Raw genomic sequence first — 23557 nt, forward strand, 5'->3', positions numbered from 1 at the left:
TGTTTTGTTTTTTTAAACAAAAGAAAACTTATTGCGGTACAAAGTCGTTGTACATTATTCTATCATCAATAGTTTTCGCAGGGCACGCGATGTAAAGAATATTTTAGGGAATTTTTTTTGCACCTTGGGTTACATTATTGGAGTTTTAGTAAGGATCCCTAATTTTTTTCAAAAAAGATTATAGTCTGTGTCACTCGGTAATAATGTAGCTTCTAAACAGTGAAAGAATTTTTCAAATCGGTTCAGTAGTTTCGGAGCTTATTCAATACAAACAAACAAACAAATCTTTCCTCTTTATAATATTATATTACTAGCGGCCCGCCCCGGCTTCACTTAGGAAGTAGTGCACGCGATGTAAAGAATTTTTGTGAATTTTTTACACATTGGGTTACATTATTGGAGTTTTAGTAAGGATCCCTAATTTTTTTCAAAAAAGATTATAGCCTGTGTCACTCGGTAATAGTTTAGCTTTCAAACAGTGAAAGAATTTTTCAAATCGGTTCAGTAGTTTCGGAGCCTATTCAATACAAACAAACAAATCTTTCCTCTTTATAATATTAGTATAGATATAGATATAGATATATACGAAAAAAGTCGAGTACCGTTTGAGAGTTGGTGGAGTTCAGAGTTCCCCTTTGCTACGCAAGAGCAAGTAAATATAAATACACAAACTTTCCATTCAAATTCATCAACATTTCTCCTTCAATTTACTGACAGTAAATCCCAGGGGCGGTTGAAATAACAGGTTTTTTTCCTAAATAAAACTGACCTTTCCCAAGTCCGTGGAATTTATTTACCGGGATCAAATGATTTCGAGGGACAAACGCGGTCCCTCTAGATCTTCACTCGCAAACCTGTTTTACATTTGTCTTTGTATTTTAGTTTTACTACACTTTTACTAAACTCAATGCAAAAAAGGTTGATGATTTTAGGCGTGTTTTTATTTTTTTAGCGAATATGTTTGGTGAGTTCATGTCTTTTAGGGCGGTATGATGCAAATATATTTTTACAACTTATATGATTACTACAACCGGTAGATATGCCAATGTTAATATATTCTCAATCTAGTCAGTACATCAGCAATCCTACTCCTCAAACTGAAATGTAAGACCTGTAAAGTGGCAGGAGTAAGGTCGTGGTGCACACTCAACCTAACCATGCGGGCTTAAAATACCACAAGCCATGAATAATAAAGAATGTTTTAAACCTTTTTAATACGCTTTTATTAGCTTCGGACGTATGTATGTTAGTGTGTAACGGAATCTTTGAACATGATTTTGACCTCAAAACGTCGGATTAACTTGAAATTTGGTATACTTATTAAGGACCGATGATAAATCAATATTTTAAAAAAACATTGAAAAAAAACAAAAAAAAAGGAAAAAATTGAAATTCATAAAAAATGAAAAATTATTTATTTATATATATAAAGCGTATAAAGGTATATAAAAGCGTATTTTGTTAGTTTTTTTAAACTATTATTTATTGAATGCTGGGTACATTTCACCAAGCCTATAGAATCGAGAAGAAATAAATCAGGGCATTTCAAAATCTGGTGCGAGTTGGAAACTTCTTAAACGTAAACATCTTTAAAATCAGTAAGTATCTTACAGTACTTGCAAAAATAAAGCTATCTTAAATGACGCGACGTTGAAAAACAACACGAAAATGGTTTTAGAAACAAATCACGTATCGCTCCCGTTTCGTTCTCTACTGAAACTGAAAAGTTTGTAGCTTGGTTTTTAAAGAAGGCACCACAATCACGTGGCGGCACTAAAATACGAGGGCTGCACTAAAAGTATCGGGAATGGAATATTTCCACTGTTCCTGTCGTATTAAAATCTTTTTAATTGAAAACTCCTTGGTTTTAAAAATCGAATACCATTTATTTATTTAAAAAAAGATTCTCGGTCTTGTCACGAGGTTTTGTCAAACTTGTTTAGTCGTTGAGAAAATGGAATTGACTCGAGAAAATTCAAGAGCGACGATTTATTATGACTTTCGAAGTGGTTTAACACAAAAACAGTGTGTGGACCGGATGATTTCTGCATTTGGTGATGAAGCCCCATCCAAAACCACAATTTATCGCTGGTTTGCTGAGTTTCAACGTGGACGTGTCAAGCTCAGTGATGATCCCCGTCAAGGTCGTCCAAAAACTGCAGTCACCCAAGAAAACGTTGATGCTGTGCATAAGCTGATTGAGGAAGATCGACATGTGACATACCGCGAAATTCAGGCAACTTTAGACATTGGCATGAGTCAAATACAAATAATCTTGCATGAACAATTAGGTGTAAAAAAGTTGTTTTCCCGATGGATACCGCATTCGCTCTGTGAAGAGCAAAAAGCGGCTCGCGTTACTTGGTGCGTCAGAACTCTCGAAAGATTCCACGCAGGATCCTCAAATGCTGTATACAACATTGTATCAGGTGACGAATCCTGGATATACGCATACGAACCCGAAACAAAAAACCAGTCACGAGTTTGGGTGTTCGAAAATGAGTTAAAGCCAACAAAAATTGTTCGTTCACGGAGTGTTGCAAAAAAAATAGTGGCCACGTTTGTCTCCAAAACAGGCCATGTTACGACTATTCCTCTTGAGGGACAAAGAACGGTTAATGCAGAATGGTATGCTAGCATTTGTTTGCCACAGGTCGTTTCTGAACTCCGTAAAGAGAACTGCAACCGCCGCATCATCCTCCATCACGAAAATGCGAGTTCTCACACCGCGCACAGAACAAAAGAGTTTTTAGAGCAAGAAAACATAGAATTATTAGACCATTCGCCGTACAGCCCCGACCTAAGCCCTAATGATTTCTATACTTTCCCTAAAATAAAGAATAAATTGCGTGGACAGAGATTTTCATCACCTGAAGAAGCTGTGGACGCCTACAAAACGGCCATTTTGGAGACCCCAACTTCCGAATGGAATGGTTGTTTCAATGATTGGTTCCATCGTATGGAAAAATGTGTCAAATTTCGCGGAGAATACTTCGAAAAGCAATAAATACATTTTTAAATAGTAATGTTGTGTCACTTCGTTAATTCCAGAAATTTTCAGTGCCGCCTATGTATATATATATATTTTCCAATTTATGTTATAATAGAATTTTATTTAGATATTTTTTTATTGCTTAGATGACAAGTTCTAAGGTCTCAAGTATAGTTACAACGGCTACCCCACCCTTCAAACCGAAACGCATTACTGCTTTACGGCAGAAATAGGCAGGGTGGTGGTACCCACCCGCGCGGACTCACAAGAGGTCCTACCACCAGGAATAGATTATCATATTATACATAAAATATTGTTACGCGCTGGGGTTCGGGACAAATACAAATTCCACCGAATTACAAGTCAACACTGTATTAATACTTAGAACACTTAAAACACTTCACAAACACCTCAAAATTCCCAATTCATCCCTGCCGCCTCGTCTCAGACGATCCGTTCGCCTCGAGTAGTTCCGATTACTAACTGACTGCGTGCCATCTCTGCAACGCTTTATAGCTGATACCACATCCCTTGAATAATCCATACAAGTCGAGTATTGTGTTTCCGCTATCTGCCAATAGATGGCGCTGTACTTCTCAAGCGTTCTAGATGCTATTAAATCCTTCGATATTCGTTTGACTAATCGGCGATAGATGGCGTTACTCTTACTGGCGTAACAATATAAGCAATAATGTATGCTTTTCTTTACTTAAATTACAATATTACATGTACAATATTACATAAATGTAGTTAAAATAAGATTCCGAGACGCACATTTTTTTCGCGAACGTTCGTCACGGTAATGTAGAAGAGAAGCATCTTCAATAAATAGAGAGCGCCTGGCAAGTTCCCTCCCGGAGGAGCTCGAATTGACGTTTCGAATCTTTTAAGAAGAAGTCAGAGTTGAAATTGTTTTGTTACGACCTTTGAACCACAATAGAACTTTTAAAAATGTTTTACTGTCAAACGGACTAAAACTATTTTGACCGGTCCAAGCCAAAACGAAAGTAACTTTTGTTTGTTTGTCCCTTATAGCTGCCGATCAATATTCTTATTTCAGTACCTCTATCTTTGAAACCCGATCCAGATAACAAGGATAATGTCACGGATCGAAGCAGTATTTATTAGTCGTGATTCTTGAAAAGCACGCAACGCAATTAAATATCAGCTGATATACGCAATCCAAAGTCTCGTACCAAACTGGGTGGCTTCCGTAAGCTGCTTCATCAACGCGGTTCATTGAAACATGAAAAGCTTCCCAAAAACTGCTGAGTATTTATACATAGTTTAGGAAATTGATATTGTTTTGTGTTTAAATTTTTAGTGCTAAATTAAGAAGGCGCGTTTGCCGCTGCTAGTAACTGGTCAAAGTATTAGGAGTGGGTAATATCGGTTTTGCCGCGTATCGAATCGTATCTATATATCGAGGATCAATATCGGATATTGAATCTATATATTTTCTGAATCTATATATTGATGGATGCTAGTAGATTTTCTCGATTCATGATATTTGAGATTTGAAACGATACGCTGATATAATATCGTAGTAGATATAGATTTAAGTCAACGTTATACGGTTGGTTTTCTGATATCAATTTATAATATGATCTTAAAGTAATAAAAAGAACATGAAAATAAAAATATCAAAAAAACTTTCCTTCATGCTTTTACCAGGCTTAGGACTGGCTACATTATTTTCAGTTTTTAGTATTTTGTGTCTTAATTTAAAATTACAAAATATACCAAAAGAGTGTAGATTTCAAAAGTTTAATACAAACACAAGAAATAAACTCAATTATTTGGATTCAACTAAAAATAGAAAAACGTGTACTTTAAAAATCAAACACAAAAAACTTTTAAGTATTTATAAACACTTGTCCAAAAATTCTAGTTCAAGGTCAAAGCGCGTGAAATTAAATTCAACGATGCAAATAGGCTATACTGCATTCAAGTTAGGGTCGAAAGTTGAAACTTCTTTCCTTAATTGTATCCTGCTGATACGCTAAGAATAATCTACAGACATATGGACTTAAATATAAGGTTTACAATTGTATGGATAATGCCTGTTTCTGTTTCATTCATCACATGATATCTCTATCGTGCGCTCACTCACTCTGGCCGATTCGATACGAACCAAACGAATATTGCTGATATTAACGAATCGGTACGATATGCCGATGCGCATCACATCGAGCAATATCGTGTATCGGCTGATATCGAAATATAGATTTCGATTCACGAATCGGTACGATATGGCGATGCGCATCACATCGAGCAATATCGTGTATCGGCTGATATCGATATATAGATTTCGTGCGGGGCGATATCGGATTCAACGATATTGCTGCGATATATAGATATTGAATCTATATACGATTTATATCACCCACTCCTACAAAGTATAGGCAATTCGTTACCCATTACGAACTTAGCGAATTGGCGCAAATCTCATTTTATTATTGCCCTTCTACACAGACGAGCTTACGGCCCAACCAATGGTGAGTGGTTACCGTCTTTTATGGACGTCTTCGACGCCAACATCCTAGCCGCTGCCTATTGCTGTATATTCTGTGCAAATCTCTTTGAAAAAAGAAATGCTATAGGGCTCAGGAAACACCGAAGAGAGAAGTTCATTTCAAAGCCAGATGGTACAACATACCGAAAAGGTCTCTGGAAACGTACTCTGGACAAGGGCAGTGGTACTTGGCAGTGTGGATGAACTGTGCTCTGGTGGCGAGCGGTGCGATGGTAAAAACGAGATGATGGGATCACCTCAAACAATTCCTAGAGTGAACCGAAGTCAGAAGGCACTGAGATTCCAGGCGGCTTGAGTGAATTGGATTATCGACAATACGAACGGTCCTCTTCTGTATGGAGTCAAATGGAAGTAGCTGGTGTTTGAAATATCGTTTGACAATTTATGTATGTCGTAGCGCTCGGAATAAGTCATTGGATTCGGATATTATCTCTTTAAACCACTATTAATGGAGGCAGTTGCTGGAAAAGGGAGATAGCGGTGTAATCTCAAACAGTTCTACGGGGGACTATCTATGGAAGCTAGAGTATCGATATGTGAATTACTTACGTAATGTGAAAATACAATTTTTTTATGGCCACGCCGACTTCATATAAAGCACTGGTAACATAATCAAAATTTTTGTGGTTAGGTAAGCTGTCGTGAAAGACTAACCCATGCGTTGTCGGTGGTTGCCATCGGTTGTTCTCCAACTCCCTATTGGAGCCATTGCTGACGTCCACAGCTGAATGTCTGAAACAACATAAAAATTGTGTGACATCAAACTGAAATGTAAAAGACCACGGGAAAAAGGATAAAGGACAAACAGCGATAAATCCTAAGGAGTAGTCGTTTTTTTTATTTTATTTATTGCTTAGATGAGTGGACGTGCTACCTGGTGCTAATTGGTGACCGGAGCCCATAGAAATCTACAACTTAAATGCCGCCACCCACCTTGAGACAATCGTTCTAAGGTCTGTTTTTTGTAACAGTTCAAAAGCTGCTCCATTTTCAATAAATGGTTTATTTAGTCATACCAGTCATAGTCAGTGTATTCCACCGATATACCGCTTTGTTTGAAAGCAAATACTTGAAAGTAAATAAATGGAATGCGCACATCTAATATGAAATATGTCTAATCCCTTAGATTTCCGTTTTTTCGCCAGTACGTCTTTTTTTAATGATGGTAGAACATATCTATGTCCCTAGTGGGGTTTTTGTTCTCAAGGAGGAACTGCCGTTGGACAATGCCGTTATAATTTTGAGCTTATGTCTCTAGATGGGTGGCGGTATACATGTTTGTGATATCTAAAGGTTCTGATAGCGTCAGGTAGACTGGATCTGGTCTGCATGTTTAGAGCAATAACAAAAGCATACGCCACCACTACCCTATGTGTTTTTCAGGTTCTGCACCGCTGGTGATCGGACGCTCGGGCTTTAGATGCGTGTTAACTAAAAAACCTTTAAACACTGACTTACTTACTAACCAGCCTTCCCTTCCCCACAGTGGAAGGAGAAGTCACCATTAACAGTTTTCCCACATAAATCATTGTTTATGGTTCCCATATAGCTGAGACTCCCTGTCGACCCTTGAACGATAACTTTCCAAGTAATCCCAAGATATTAAACAGGAAATCTGCTGCGGTTTATAGCTGCGGAGCCCATAGCACAAAGCCGAAGCAATTAAGAGCTTAAACTTTGAAAATAAATCAAAGGTAGCTTTCCCGTGCTTTCGCGACTTGAACGAAAGCTGACGCCTTATTAATGATATTATATTGAGACCTTAGAACTTATATCTTATGGTGGGTGGCGCATTTACGTTGTAGATGTCTATGGGCTCCAGTAACCACTTAACACCAGGTGGCTGTGAGCTTGTCCACCCATATCTATCTATATATATAAAAATGAATTGCTGTTAGTTAGTCTCGCTAAAACTCGAGAACGGCTGGACCGATTTGGCTAATTTAGGTCTTGAATTATTTGTGGAAGTCCAGAGAAGGTTTAAAAGGTAGATAAATATGAAAATGCATGGAATTAAATAAAAATAACAATTTTGTTTTCTCTTTGATGTGTCCCCCGTCGGACGGATTCCTTTTGTTTGTTTTAAGTTTATATTATACAAAAGTTTAGGTCTTTTATTTATCGATTGAGGCACTACGAAGTCTGCCGGGTCAGCTAATAAGCCATAAAAAAAAAGCTGTTTCGTTATTGTTCGGTCTCACAGCCGGTTCTCAGTTCGCCTTTAATTTGACTAACGGTTACCGTACATCTGATCCTGCGCACATGCTCAAATTAGCAATTACGCTTCAAGTTATAAATCAAAGAACGCGGAGAGCCGCAGCGCTGTTAACGACCTTGTTATCCTACGGTTTTTTAATGAGAGACCGACGTTGTTTATGACGTGTCGTATTCGTCGTTTCGCAAGACGAGAACGGTCGGGGTAACAATTTGCTTTTTTTTTCACTTTCTCGTAAAAATTAATCTTTCTTAACTAGCCGTTTTTTATTATTATTAAATAAACGAGGTTTTGCATTTCTATTTTTAGGGCTCCGTAGCTATTTATATCATAGAAAGGAAACCTTATGATTTCGTCATGTCCGAATTGTTGAATGCACATTGATTAAAGTTTATGTTGTATTGTTACGCGCTGGGGTTCGGGATAAATAAATGTTCCACCAAAATACAATTTAAAACTGTATTTATCACTTAGAACACTTAAAACACTTTAAAATTCTCAATTCACTTGTTCCGCTTCGCTTCAGGTGATCCGTTCGCTATTCTAGTTCCTATTACTAGCTGAGTGCGTGCCATCTCTGGAACGCTTTTATAGTCGATACGATATATCTAGATTTATCGAGAACAGTCTGCGCAAGTCGAGTAACTTCGATGTCTGTTTTCGCTATCTGACAATAGATAGCGTTGTACTTCTCGACCGTTCTAGATGCTACTAGATCCTTCGATATTCGTTCGGCTATTCGGCGGTAGATGGCGTTACTCTTACCGGTGTAACAGTATTATAGACATCTTTGATGAACAGGTAATTAGTTCAATGTTTTTGTGGACGCATCTTCGTTAGGCAACAAAATTATTGATGTCAAAGATCCGACTAACCATAGAGGGCTGGTTTGCAATCGACGGCAATAAAAATTAGCGTTACACAAAATCAATAATCATTGTATTGTATCGCACAACATCATTTAGCCTAGTTTGTTGAAATGAAAAGTGTTATCAACAGATCAATGAAGTGAGTGTGATGTATTTTGTTCTTGTGTTATGTGAGTTCGGGGGCCCGTACCACAGACGATAATTGTAGCTTGGGAGATATTTAACGAGGCTTTTTTTAAATCGTGCGTCAGTCAACACGACTATAGTTTAAGTGCCGTTATCTTTGATTTTTATGTACAGGTAAATACTTCTGTTGTGATATTGAGAGCATCTAAATACTAATTTTAATGTGTGTTAATATTGAATTGATGAAGTATGATTAAGAAAATAATCACGTTGCTAAAACTGTACCTACATGTATTTATTGTCAGATACGTATATTATGAAAAAAAAAATATTGAATTAGAAAATATCGTGGTTAGATAGAGCTAACCAAATAAAAGGTTTTTTTTCAACGCATGATTTTACTGCCCTAATTTTTTTAAGCGGAACCTTAAATTCAAACCTGAACTTAAGGAAAAAACTAAAAAAAAAAAAATTTAAATAAACCCGCCGAAGTTAAACTTCTGGTTCTTGTGTCTGTCCCCACTAGACCCCCCCGTGGTATTTATCTTCAACAGCTTACGTTACAGCTGGTAGCTTCGTTGAATTATTTAGCAGAGTAAGTACACAAGGAAAGTATAATTGCCGGTAAATTGAAAATAATTATATAGCCATTTTGTCTGGACGCCGCGGCGCCGTAATCAAGACACATTGAGCTACAGATTGAACTTTCAATATTGGGGTAATTAATGATTGTATTGTTAATGAACGTGTAATTTGCAAATAAATGCCGACATTCAAATAAAATAAAATAATTGTGTAGTAGTACTGCGGCTATGATAAAGTTTTTTTGGGGATGTTTGAATGGATGGGGATGTTTGCAGAGATTTTTTGGGTGGTGATTTTTTCCCATCCTATACGCTGGCAGCCTAAGGGGTTGTTCCAGCTACATCCGGACGGGTAGATGAGCTCACGGGCTCAACCTGAAGGAGGTTTAGCACTAGCCCTAGTAAGAGGAGTGTTTCCCTGAATCTACCACCGGATCGGAAACGCGACCCACTGAGAAGATTCGGCGAGAAACTCAGAAGGTTGTCTACGGGCTAGGTTGCACGCCGAACTCTTGCCCCGTTGCATTTGACGAGTCAGACGAGAGCAGTGACCGGTGTGTGGAGGGGTCTTTACTGGTGGTAGGACCTCTTGTGAGTCCGCACGGGTAGGTACCACCACCCCGCCTATTTCTGCCGTGAAGCAGTAATGCGTTTCGGTTTGAAGAGTGGGGTAGCCGTTGTAGCTATACTGTGACCTTAGAACTTATATCTCAAGTCATCAATCGTCAAGTATAAAAAAAAGCCTAATAGCACTGAGAGGGGATCAGTGGATCCGGATAGCCTGACAAGAGATGTTTGGGGCAATGGCGGCTTTGCGTTGCCCAGTCATTTGGGTCAGATATGTAGTTGGAGGAGGATTACGATAAGAGTGAAATCGTGATGCGCTTATTCAGAAATCAGTCCTGAATGGAGTTCGTCTTGAAGATCATCAATCCTCACAAACTACGGTGCTTTGACGGCTATCTTGCAGAAACGGGATTGGATGACTTGAAGAATTAATGAGCCGGCCGCGTGAATGAACACTACACTTGAATAAGTCGTGAGCACGGGTGAGCCAGCAATAAAGTGAACTGCAGTGTAAGTAATGACAAAAGATCCCACATTGATTACTCTACCGAACTCTTCATCAGACGATACGCTCCACCGAGGACTTTTAACTGTCGCTAATATAATCTCTAACGCATCTGCAGTAACAAGAGTTTCTTCATCGAAAATTAATACTGCCTAATTCCTTTCAAGTTTATTTGGTGCTAGGGTGTTTTATCGTTTTTCATACATTCCCGATGCTGCGGGCAGAATGGAAAGCAGTTGACATCGCCCAAAACACGTCATTTCGGATCCTCCCGATCCACTACCGGTGCTCTTAGGTACCTCAAGCACCGGTCATCGTTCTCGTCGAACCCATCACTTGCAACGAAGGGCTCGACGATAAATTAACGCTCAGACACAGCCCACTGAGTTTCTCGCCGGATCTTCTCAGTGGGTCACGTTTCCGATCCGATGGTAGATTCTACGAAGCACGGCTCTTGCTAGGGTTTGTGTTAGCAACGTCGTCAGATTTGAGCCCCGTGAGCTCATCTACTAGTTAAGGTTACACTGAAATAGCCTCTCAAGGTTATTGCTTAAGTAGGCAAAAAAAAAAGGTTTACATTTGTAGGTGTGCTCATCCTATCTCATTTTGGCGCGATTTAGTCTATGTAGTAGTATGTAGTAAACTCGATTTTGAGAAATAGGTAGTTAGTTAAAGTTGGGTTTTCCTTTTCTTGTCCCTGCGATATTGGCGTTGAGTACGGTAAACCTCCTCAAGAAACTGATAGTAGAAGCAAAAAGTAGCGCAATACGGCCGCGCGACTTATCAGGCCAAGAGCACTAAAATAGAAAATTCAGTGCCTCTTTTAAATTTAACGTTTCAACTTACATAACTCAAAAAGGGTTCTGCAAGAACCTCTTTGTACAAAGGTAACAGAAGCTCCGCAAAAAGCTCGCAGGAACTCGTAAACTTTTGCCTGAAAACATTTTGAATTTCACCCCGAGCTAAAACTGAGTTGTGTCAGTTTTGCAACGTTTTGTATATTTAGCATTCGTTTTAACGGTTGTGAGAAATACAGTAGGATAAGGTTTTGAGATTTGCCAAAGTTTTTAAGGTTTCATACATTTAACTGGGCTAGTCTATCAGTAGCTTCTGGTTAGCCAAAGTTTATTGAAACTACGAATTAAAGAAATATTTTGAGACGTGAGGCCTGATAGCTTAGAAATAATAACTTTTTTTTCTTAGGTTGGCCCACCTGTTTTTAAATGGTTATCGGAACCCATAGACATCTACAACGTAAATGCCGCTATCCACCTTGAGACATGAGTTCCAAGATCTCACTTCTAACAGTACAACTCGTAGTTTCCCTGCGAGACCAAATCAGAAATGAGGAGATTCGCAGGAAAACCATGGTAACCGACATAGCCCAAAGGATTGCGACACTGAAGTGGCAGTAGGCAGGACAAATTGCTCGCGGAACGGATGGCCGTTGGGGCCAGAAGGTTCTTGAGTGGCGACCGCGTACTGGATGACGTAGCGTGGGTAGGCCTCCCACAAGGTGGGCCGACGACCTATTGAGGTTCGCGGGGATCCGCTGGATGCAGGCAGCGCAGGACCGGTCTCTGTGGCGAGGCTTGGGGGAGGGCTATGTCCAGCAGTGGACGTCCATGGGCTGATAGAATAGAATAGAATCCTAAGTCGTATCCTAGTGTGGCGTAACAAGACTATTTGGCTCGAATTCCGAATTGCAATTCGAATGTTTAAGAAGCATTATTGTTAAAGATAACAAATACAATTAGTCATAATTGCAAGTTCGATGGACATTTATTATTGAAAAAATAATTTGATTGAAATTAATATTCTAAATCATTCAATTCTCGAAACTCTGTAAAAAACAGCTTTCGTAATCTGTATCCTTTCAAACTAAAGTAGTCGTACAGTTTCTTTCATTGACGATGTTATTTTTTTGTGTAATATTTTACTTGGTTATATTATATAATGGGTCACGCGTTCAGTTAATTGTAATTTGAGTGTAGGCTGATTGTGGCGACGACCTCTCGTACTTAGGTTATTAAAGATTTGACCCCGATAATTTAATGAGGACGATCCTGTTTTTGTAAGAATGTTTTTACGATCTTTATATTTTTATGGCTTGACCTGTAGTACGTAAACACGTACATACGAGTGTGTGTGTGTGTGTGTGTTGTATAATTTTTAGGGATCAACAGCTAAATGGTAAATAACGTAACACTTATTGCTTCATATTGCCCTTTATGAAAGTCATTTCTCATTCGTAACTCGGAATTTTGGAAATGAATTAAGTTTATTCTTTGAGAGAAACTTTCCGAGAACATTTCTTTTTGTTGAACAAAAACACGGAATTTTCACAATATAAAAACTCGAAAAACGTCATTGAGTTTTTTTTTTGGTCAAGAGGAAATCACCGGACTTCCGCCCTTCACTGGGGATGGAGGGCGGAGCATGTCGGTCACCTCCTGTCGCTCAACAACCAGCATCCAAACCTCTAATGAGACAGAGCTCATGAAAAGGCAAAGGGGGGAAAGTGAAGCGTTTAGTGCGGAGCACATCTCTCCCATCACCCTCCCCCTCGGGACGTCAGACCGGCGGTCGTCGGCACCACGACCACCAGCCCTCTCGGTCGACAGGCTGTCCGAAGCCCGCCTAGATGGCGCCGGTTAGAATGGTCTATCCTACGGAATACATTGACGTTAACAACGTTCTACTGGTCAACATTCCGTGCGTGTTTTTATCAGTTTTCACCCACTCCCGGTACTGAATCTGACATTTCGCAGACGTATCGAGAACAATCCAATAATTCCCGATCGTTAATAGTCCTATTGTAATCATAAATACCCTCTTTAGGGCCTACTGTACTAGCTTTTACCCGTGCAGCTTGTGGGCTGGATATACTCAAAGATCGTACAACGCTCTCCCCGTGTTCAATACAATAACGCGTTTAGGGTGCTGGTGGTGCTGCCCCGCTTTTGTAGCGCATCAGGGATGTTTGCAGACGCGCACATAGATTGTTTTTACGCTACCATGCGTAAGAGGTGTGCATCTCTGGTAAACAGAGTGAGGGCCAGCTCCAACAGTATCCTGAGCATGATCGCAAGCAGGCTGGACTGTGTATACATGGGTCGCTGTGGTGCCATCTCCCATGGGATGTTACCACAGTAATTCATTGTGATGTAAATGTAACTACTAACATAGGTCTAAGTCTTATTAACAATTTATATGAGTCATGGTTACTTGAAATAAAAACATTATTATTATTATTATTATAAATAATGTAACACGTAAAGGCATTAACTATAATCCTTTTATGGCTTTGTTCTATTAAATATCACTTGAGATAAGTCTTCGGTGTGTATTTGTGTTGAAGTAACGGTGGTACCATGTTTCAGTACTATTCAAATGTCCGCGAACAGTTCGTTGACCTCATTAAAAGTAATGATTAAACCAAAACAATTGTATTCCGTGCTCTCTCGGTTAGAATACGACCGGTATGACCTCAAAGTAATGTGATATATGCTACTTAATTATTTACTTAATTTCTTATATCACGCGAATTATAAGCTTTATAGTTAGAAGCTTTTTTTTAACTACTATGGCTTCACGAGTTCACATCTTGAGACATGATTTCTACAGTTTTATAGTACAACGGCCTGCCCACTCTTCAAACCGAAACGCATTACTGCTTCACGGCATTAATAGGTAGGGCGCAGTAAGATGCGAGACCACAGTGTGTATCGCCATATTACATATCAGGTGAGCTATTTAGGAGCTTTAATTCTTTTTTTATTGCTTACGTGGGTGGACGAACTCACGGCCCACTTGTTATTAAGCGATTACCGGAGCCCATAGACATCTACAACGTAAATGCGGCAACCTACCTTGGAATATTATGTTCTAAATTCTCAGTATAGTTATAACGGCTGCCCCACCCTTCGAACCGAAACGCGTTACTGCTTCACGGCAGAAATAGGCTGGTAGGTGGTACCTACCCGTGCGGACTCACAAGAGGTCTTACCACTAATAATTCGCTTTTGTTTTATTGCTCTAGCAACATAGTGGTTAGTGTTTGGGCTGTTCCACGCCAATAGAGATGTTTGGTTCTCGAAGTGTTCTTATCTCCTGGTCACCAAAGTTAACTGAAGATTTGGATTTTTATTTATACCTTTGAGTCAGCGCCATAGTTCTCTGAGTCATCAATTGATAATAGAGTCTGAAAGTCGGTCGTAAAGCCCGCATGCCTAATCGTACAAACAGGATCAGTCTATTAGTCGTCGTGGCCTAAAGGATAAGACGTCCGGTGCATTCGTGTGTAGCGATGCACCGGTGTTCGAATCCCGCAGGCGGGTACCAATTTTTCTAATGAAATACGTACTCAACAAATGTTCACGATTGACTTCCACGGTGAAGGAATAACATCGTGTAATAAAAATCAAACCCGCAAAATTATAATTTGCGTAATCACTGGTGGTAGGACCTCTTGGGAGTCCGCACGGGTAGGTACCACCACCCCGCCTATTTCCGCCGTGAAGCAGTAATGCGTTTCGGTTCGAAGGGTTGGGGTAGCCGTTGTCACTATACTGAGACCTTAGAACTTATATCTCAAGGTGGGTGGCGCATTTACGTTGTAGATGTCTATGGGCTCCAGTAACCACTTAACACCAGGTGGGCTGTGAGCTCGTCCACCCATCTAAGCAATAAAAAAAAAAAAAAAAAAAAAAAAAATTTAGATAAGTGTTGTTTTTGTCTAGTTTGACATTTATATTATTGTGTTTCTGTATTTTCCTTCATAATACTGTACTGTTTACTCGTGGTAGGACCACTTGCGAGTCCGCGCGGATAGGTACCACCGCCCTGCCTATTTCTGCCGTGAAGCAGTAATGCGTTTCGGCTTAAAGGGTGGGGCAGCCGTTGTAACTATACTGAGACCTTAGAACTTGTATCTCAAGGTGGGTTGCGCGTATACGTTGTAGATGTCTATGGGCTCCAGTAACCACTTAACACCAGGTGGGCTGTGAGCTAGTCCACCCATCTAAGCAATAAAAAAGTGTGTGTGTCCGCTCCGACGCACGACTGGAGTTTACTGGATATAAAAAATTAAACGAAACAATACGAGAAATAGTTCTATATTACGACAACACGATACACTACAGATTATTAACAAATTAACGAGACACAAAACAAACGACTAACAAATATATGAAAATACAATAATGAGAGAAACGCGCGATCAGTACGAGGCTTTGTGGCGGACTGCCGGCGCAGCAGCCCGGCGTCACCTGCGATAACGCGGCCGCGCCTTGGCTCCTGATTGGCGCGCGCACGCATCACGCAATCAGGAGCCAATCAGGCGCATAACGCATTTCGTGTGACATGCTAGTACGATTTTGGTCCCCATAATTTTCATACCCCGGGCCTATATATGTAAATCGATTCTAAAGGAGTAAACTCCAAAAAAAATTTCGCAATTTTGCGAAAATCAAAATTTTAGTGTAAAAGTTTATAATAACAAAATGCGTATTATAAAAGCAAAAACGGATGAGGAAATTGAAACTCCGAAAGAAGAAACAGAGGCACGCTGCAATCAATATATGAAGGCTTAACCCAAGGAGGTTAACCTCAGGCAGGTGGCCCAACTATGCTGCATGATAAAAGGATATGCTTGCTATAAGGACAAGAAGAAGAAGACAGGCGAGCTCACAACTTGCTTTGTATGTAGTGGTAACCAGAAACCATGGATATCGCAATGTGAATATCATCCTCCTGATATACGAGGACGAAACTTCAATGGTATTGTACCAAGGCTGCGCGCGATCCTTAAAGGCGAAACCCGTTACTGTCATTTCGGTTTGATAGATGGGACAGTTTTGAAGTTTACAGGCTTTATTAACCGTTTAATATTAGGTGGGTCGCAAGCTCGTTCTACAAACTGCGCACTAAAAAACAGGTAGCAGTAACAGTTAAAGAGAAATGGTTATTTCTGCGGGTTTCAAAGATGATTTTGCGTTTGATTCGCTGCTAAAATCTTTATTCCTATAAAGGGCAGTACGTCGCGCTGTTTCAATTGAAAAAAATCAATTCTTCTCATCCAATTACAGTACATCTTTGATCTCTTTTGAGTGTTAGTCGTAAAAATGGGCCACGCGACCGGCTGCTAGACATTGGCTTTATTATATATTATATGCAAGGAGTGATATAGCGTCCTATCCATTTCTGATTTATGGAAAAAAAGGTCTGAAGATTAGAATTGTTATATTGCAGTTTTATTGAGGCTTCAAACTCATGTCTCAAAGAGGTTAGCAAAAATTGTTTTAAGATGTAAATGGGCTTATTTAAGACCTTAGGTAAAAATTGCATTATTGTGTTTCATTATCATTTATTAGTAGTAGGATGCTGTGATTACGCGCGGATCACTTTTCAGCTTACATTTACAGCGAAGTCGTCTTTTTTTTACCTACCTAAGCTGATAACCAAGTGGGTTAGGCCACGTTAACTGGGCGGGTAGGTGAGTTCACGGGGTTCTAACCAGAGGACGTTGCTAACACTAGCCTTAGCAAGAGCAGTGCTTCACAGAATCTACCGGCGGATCGGAAACGCGACCCACTGAGAAAATTTGGCGAGATGCTCAGTGGGCTGTGTCTTTGGGTTAATTTACTCGCCAAGCCCTTCGTCGCAAGCGAAAGTTTCGACAGGAACGGTAACTGGTGCTTGAGATACCAAAAAGCCCCGATAGTGGATCGGGAATCGCCATGTTTGGTTTGGCATTACTTTAACTAAACATGAACCCTGTGGTCACGGACTATTAAGGTGTTATTCGTCGACAATTGAAAATTGTGCAAACTAACGTCTGATTTTCAATAAAACTACAGTATACGAATCGTGGTAAATACTATAATGGCAATAATAAAATCGAGATTGAACTGTAAAAGTAGTTTAAGGTCAAGCTTCCTCTGAAATTGTTTAGAGAAATGTTTTGTTGCATAAGAAGATTTAAAATTTATATTGCTGTTCCGAAGAAGATAATTTTACGTGATATGATGGTACAATTTCTGAAAAGGAGAAAAAAATGTGATTGTGTTAATTTTAAGCCTCATCCTCCTCAAGCTCCTCATCGTCATCCGTAATAGTTATATTCGTCATCTCCGTTTCTCTAACTCATCCGAGACTGCGCTTTGATTTGAATTATTTTCCTTGCAAAAAATATTTTCTATTCGCTTTTCGCTTACGTCTCGCGACTTTAATGGCCCCAAACTAAGAAGGCGAAGCTAATTTTAATTCACGAATATTCGGGGCGACTCCTCAAATAGCAACAATGAAAACAAATAGAACTTCACCATTTACATCAGGTATCGCAACTTCGAAGGCAATCTATTCAAAGTATACATTTGTATGATGATGGGGTTTTGTACAGGTCCGTTCGGACCGGTTTTTATGTTGTTGCTTCCGAAATTTGATATACATTACCGACGATGGTGACAAGTGAAGTTAACATCATAAGAGTTAGGCACAGTTGCATCGCATAATAAGTCGGGGGTCAGTTGCTTTTTTTATCCTACCTATGCTGATAGCCTTGAGAGGCTATATCAGCTTCACCCTGACGTGTAGGTGAGCTCGCGGGGCTCAAGCCGGTGCTAACACTGACCCTAGCAAGAGCAGTGCTTCGCAGAATCTACCACCGGATCGGCAACGCGACCCACTGAGAAGATCCGGCGAGAAAGTGGGCTGTGTCTATGGGTTATTTCGCTCGTCGCAAGCGATGGGTTCGACGAGGACGGTGACCGGTGCTTGTACCTTGTACAAGGTACCTTGGTGCTTGGTACCTAAAAGCACCGTTAATGGATCGGGAGGATCCGTAATGACGTGTTTTGGGCGACGTCGACTGTTTACCATTCGGCCTACAGGATCGGGTATGGGGTCAGTCGCATCGGGGGAAGCCAGTGCACGTCACACTGGTCTATCATGCCGCGCTTTCAGATGTGCTCTTTACTGATTGGTCTACGTAGTGTATATGCAGGTTGTCAGATCTGTGGGACGTAGGAGAAATGGATCGTCAAGTCCCACATACCGCCGTGCCCCCTAGACGAGGTTACCTCATAGGAAGTTTAGCCCCCAGCCCGAAAAAAAAGGAAAAACAGGATTATGGTAGGCAGCGGATTGGCTCTGCCCCATTGCTGACGTCCATGAGCGACGGTAACCACCTACCATCAGGTGGGCTGTATGCTCGTCTGCATACTTGGCAATAAAAAATAAAATAGACGTAATAACATAATTTTACAATGGCTCCTGTCCGCTTTTAGTGATGAAACCGCATTCTTCTTAGTTCATCAGTCTGTGAATGTTTAGAAGTATAATAATAGTGTTTGACAATAGATCCCTAATAATGTTTAAACTTATAATTTCAATTAATTATAGTCGAATTTCGCCTACTGGGGGACCGCTATTAATTAACAACGGGTAAAAGTTTGTTGATCTTCTACTGCAAAAGTCATGTCTTCTAATGTATAGCTTGTGTACTCGAATCTATCTTATTGCTATGATACCATAAATATTTACGCAGAAATTTTTGGAACGAAGTTCCTTATGGGACGATGCGGAGGGGTACCTTAACCGGGAAAAAACGTCCGTAACGTAAGATTTTTATTATACAGTGTACGACCTAACTTTGTAATAACGTACAAAAATGTTTTTATTTTATTTTTATCAATAAAAAAAATCATAATAAAAAATGTATACCCGAATAATTATTCTCTTTATACCTCGAATAGAACTTGAAATTAATATTTTTATAATAAGGAACTTCGTTCCTATCCGGTGTCCCACAACATCACACATTTTTTAGTATGATTTTTAGATAGGCGAGGTAAAGGAATGCGTCTCCCCCTATTGTTTCACATCGCCTGTTCACAGAACGATGAATCTGCCATAACAATCTGTTCATACCGCAATACTTGATCTAGCACACGCCATGTCGCCAGGAGAAATTTCGTTTTCAAGGTTCATATTCGCACCGCGACCTTTTCTTTACGATATCCGAATGAAACAAGGTTATCGCTTGTGCCCTTTAATATTTTTGTCCGATCAGTTTAATATTCATAGAATATTTCACCTCACAGAGGACATCGGAATAGCTCCTCAATATTACTTATGAATATTCAATCGAGTTTTTTAACAAAACAAGGATGACATATATTAATTAAGATTTTAAAAGCCAACGGAGATATCATAAAATTTTCGTGAATAGAAAATCAAGCCATCATGATTATAATCTGTATAGAATGGTGGCGTTGTAAATCCGCACGGGTAGCTATTCTGCGTAATTCTGTTGGTGAGGTGGTCGCGTTTTCTGATTTGACGAATGGAGCAGCCGTTATCCAATAAAAACCCGCAAAATTATAATTTGGGTAATTACTGGTGGTAGAACCTCTTGTGAGTCCGCGCGGGTAGGTACCACCGCCCCGTCTATTTCTGCCGTGAAGCAGCAATGCGTTTCGGTTTGTAGGGTGGGGTAGTCTTTGTAACTATACTGAGACCTTAGAACTTATATCTCAAGGTGGGTGGTGCATTACGTTGTAGATGTCTATGGGCTCTAGTGACCACTTAACACCAGGTGGGCTGTGAACTCGTCCACCCACCTAAGCAATAAAAAAAACTGTCGAAGCTTCCACACCATGTTTCAAGGTTGATGGTATTCAAGTTGTGATGGCTATAAGTACGGATGACTGATTAATATTAGATAGACCAATTAGAGCTAAAGATAGATTAATTACAGCTACACTTTGAAGTTCAAAGACATGGTGTAGACAAAATAGTTAGATAATGGATATTATGTGTTTAGTTAGGCGCGCAATGGATCAGCTCAGACCATTACCAGTTCTTAAGTTAGTTGCTACTTCAATGCAAATATTTCCAAGACATTGAATTGAACTCGGCTGCTGAGCGACAGTGCTAACTAAATGAGATCTTTCCCTTGGCTCCACAAAATCGCAGCGTCTACACAGGGTCATGATCATCAGCAAAAAAGCTATGAACCATGTGTTCGGTCAGAAATTCTCCCCGCGTAAAATAAAGCTAAACAAAAGCTTAAAAACTTTTCCACAATTATCTTAAAAGATAATTAAACTTGAAGTTAGTAATGTTAAGTTGAGAAAGCTTTGAACAAACAATATGGACCGGAATGATTTAGCTTTAGAACTTTCACGATTTTTGCTTTGAGCTTTCGTTTGTCGGAAGTTTGGTTATGCGGGATTGTGGTTATACAATAAGTTGACTATTCTTTACTATTCATAGACTCAGTAGGTTATGTATTTTATCCCTCCTAATATTTATTAACCTGATGTGTTAATTTGTTTTTTGAAAACGTTTATTATTTCTGATGAAAGTTGACGCCAGCACGTGATGGGCAGGTCCACCTTCTCGAAGGAGCCTGCGGAGAGTCCGAGTCTATCGCCATCTAGTGGCGAGTAGGGGTTCATCTGTCTCCTACACTCTTAAGTTATTAAGGTTCCTTTACATATTTCAGCCGCTATTTTTATTTTCATTCAATACTGATTGATTTTTACCAAGACTGCGGGACCCTGTGTTCTCTTTGGTTTCTCCATTTCTACATTTATATTGTAATGTCATAAAAAATATCATCTGTCGATATAAAAGACAGCCATTGACATTTTCCTGTTCTTAATCTAAATTTATAGATAAAAAAAAACATGTTCCATTTATTGTTGTAGGAAAAAGAACTTTACCGGACGGTGGACTGGATTACTTGAAAACAACGCGTTTTCTACAAGTATTTAATACAGTATGTAAATGTTTGTTTATTTTTGATTCTTTGTGTTTATTTCGGTACAAAGTACAAGATTCGCTGCGTAGATGTTCGCGGGTTATCTCAGGTTATCGGGACGGTCGCTCGATCAGGATGTGTGTTCTAAGATTCATCGTACATCTGCCACTGTGGAATCGGTTCGGAGACGTCTGGGAACCGGACGTTGGTTTTAGGGCGGACATATTTTACTGGTGGTAGGACCTCTTGTGAGTCCGCGCGGGTAGATACCACCACCCTGCCTATTTCTGCCTGAAGCGTATCGGTTTGAAGGGTGGGGCAGCCGTTGTAACTATACCGAGACCTTAAATCTTATATCTCAAGGTGGGTGCCGCATTTACGTTGTAGATATCTATGGGCGCCAGTAACCACTTAACACCAGGTGGGCAGTGAGCTCGTCCACCCAATATAAGCAATAAAAAAACTGATTAAAACAAAAATAACCACAAGCCGGGAGAATTGGTGATTGCTCGTGATATTTGACCACAGCAACCATACGACAAAGAAAAAAAGCTGATAGCCTCGAAAGGCTATGTCAGCGTAGCCCTAACAAGTAGGTGAGCTCACGGGGCTCAAACCCGACGACGTTGCTAACACTAACCCTAGCGAGAGCAGTGCTTTGCAGAATCTATCACCGGATCGGAAACACGACCCACTGAGAAGATCCGGCGAAAATCCAGTGGGCTGTGTGTAGGGGTTAATTTACTTATCGAGGCCTTCCTCGCAAGCGACGGGTTCGACGAGAAATATGATTGATGGTAAGACCTCGTCCGTACTGGAAGGCTTTAAAGACTATCAATACATTGATCAAACGCCTGTTTATTGTGTGTGTGTATTTATAAGTTTAAATTTACTTCCATTTATTGAACAATCATAGTATGGGCCGGATGATATGTTCATTATGGTTATTATAACCATAAAAATTTATTATCTTTGAAAAATCAAACATTATGTTTATTTATTGCTCAACAAATAACTTAAAATTTAATTGTATGCCAATAAAACCATTTCTTAATCTATGCAGATGAACTCACGGTTCATTTGATAATAAGTGGTTACTAAATCACTTTTGAACTGTAACTTGAGGGATGAGGTCAAAGATTCGATCACCTCGTATAACGGCTATTAATCGGAATGCATAACTGGCACCAGGTACCAAGCTAATATAGGTAGCTTGGAGGTATTTACCCGTGCGGGTCAACGGTTTGACGATTGCAATATATAGTACTTAAATATTAATAAGTGAAGAAAAACTTTGTACCCTTTTTGGAACGAAGTTCCTTACGGCAGGCTTGGAGGGGATAGGGATTTTGCTGCGCGACCGAACTGAAAAAAATGTGATAGTAAAACCGTAAGAAAAAATCCGTGGAAAAAAGTGCGTGGAATAAAACCGTTAAATGAGACGTGCGCAGGCGCGACAGTCGTATACACAAGCGAGTAGTGTATAATACGTTTCTCTTTCTGTCTCTTTCTTTTCGTTCTCTCATCCCTTCTCTCTCTATTTTGTAATTATTCAGGAAATTGCGCGAACGGAGAAGTCTGGAGAAGTACTAAACTTTCCACACTTATAGAGAATATAGAGAAGGAATGCAGACGTCAATATTTTTTTAATTATTCATAAAAATACTTTGAATCAATTAAAAAAAAAACATTACACACACTACCACGTATTTGAGATAACACATAAATTTAAACTCTTGGTTTATTGTCAAATTTTGTTATTGTTTATAAGTGTATGGTAAATTGAGAATGGATTAATATTGTTTGTCTTTAATATTATTTGTATAATGTGGTCTTGTCGAAATCTGTGATTATTGAAGTATAATATAGTCTTTGACAATAGAACCATAACAATGTTCAAATTTATAATATCAATTAATTATAGTTCAATTTCTACTACCGTGGGACCACTAGTCTATATATTAATACGTGAAGCAAAAACTTTGTATCTCTTTTTACGAAAATTGCGCGAACGGAGGAGTATAAAATTTTCCACACTTATAGAGAACATAGAGACGAAGTGCACAATGCTAATATATTCTTTAAATAATGCATAAAAGATACATTAAATCAATAAAGAAAACATTACACACACTACATACCATGTATTTGACGCACACACGCATGCATACTATTTATTGTCAAACTTTTGTTCTTGACGTCTGTTGTCAAAATGAGAATAGATTAAATATTGTTTGTCTTTGTTAATATTTTTTATAGTGTAGTCTTGGCGAAATTTGTGATTATAGAAGTATAAAATACAATCATAATAGTGTACAAACTTGCAATTCCAATTAATTATAGTCAAATTTCGACTACTGCGGGACCTCTAGTAATACTTAAATAGGCCTGGGCC

The 23557-nt window shown here is 39.4% G+C and overlaps 1 protein-coding gene across 2 annotated transcripts in view; it reads right to left on the reverse strand.

The window, feature by feature from the left end:
- The window catches only part of LOC101735336 (calcium/calmodulin-dependent protein kinase kinase 2), a 171608-nt gene that overhangs the window by 29358 nt on the left and 118693 nt on the right, over positions 1 to 23557 (reverse strand). For both annotated transcript variants that reach the window (XM_038016235.2, XM_038016236.2), the window contains one exon: positions 6183 to 6260. In XM_038016235.2, the coding sequence (XP_037872163.1) occupies positions 6183 to 6260 (78 nt within the window). The remainder of the gene's footprint in view (positions 1 to 6182; positions 6261 to 23557) is intronic.

This window comes from Bombyx mori, chromosome 16 (assembly GCF_030269925.1).
Source record: "Bombyx mori chromosome 16, ASM3026992v2".
NCBI classification, from domain to species: domain Eukaryota; kingdom Metazoa; phylum Arthropoda; class Insecta; order Lepidoptera; family Bombycidae; genus Bombyx; species Bombyx mori.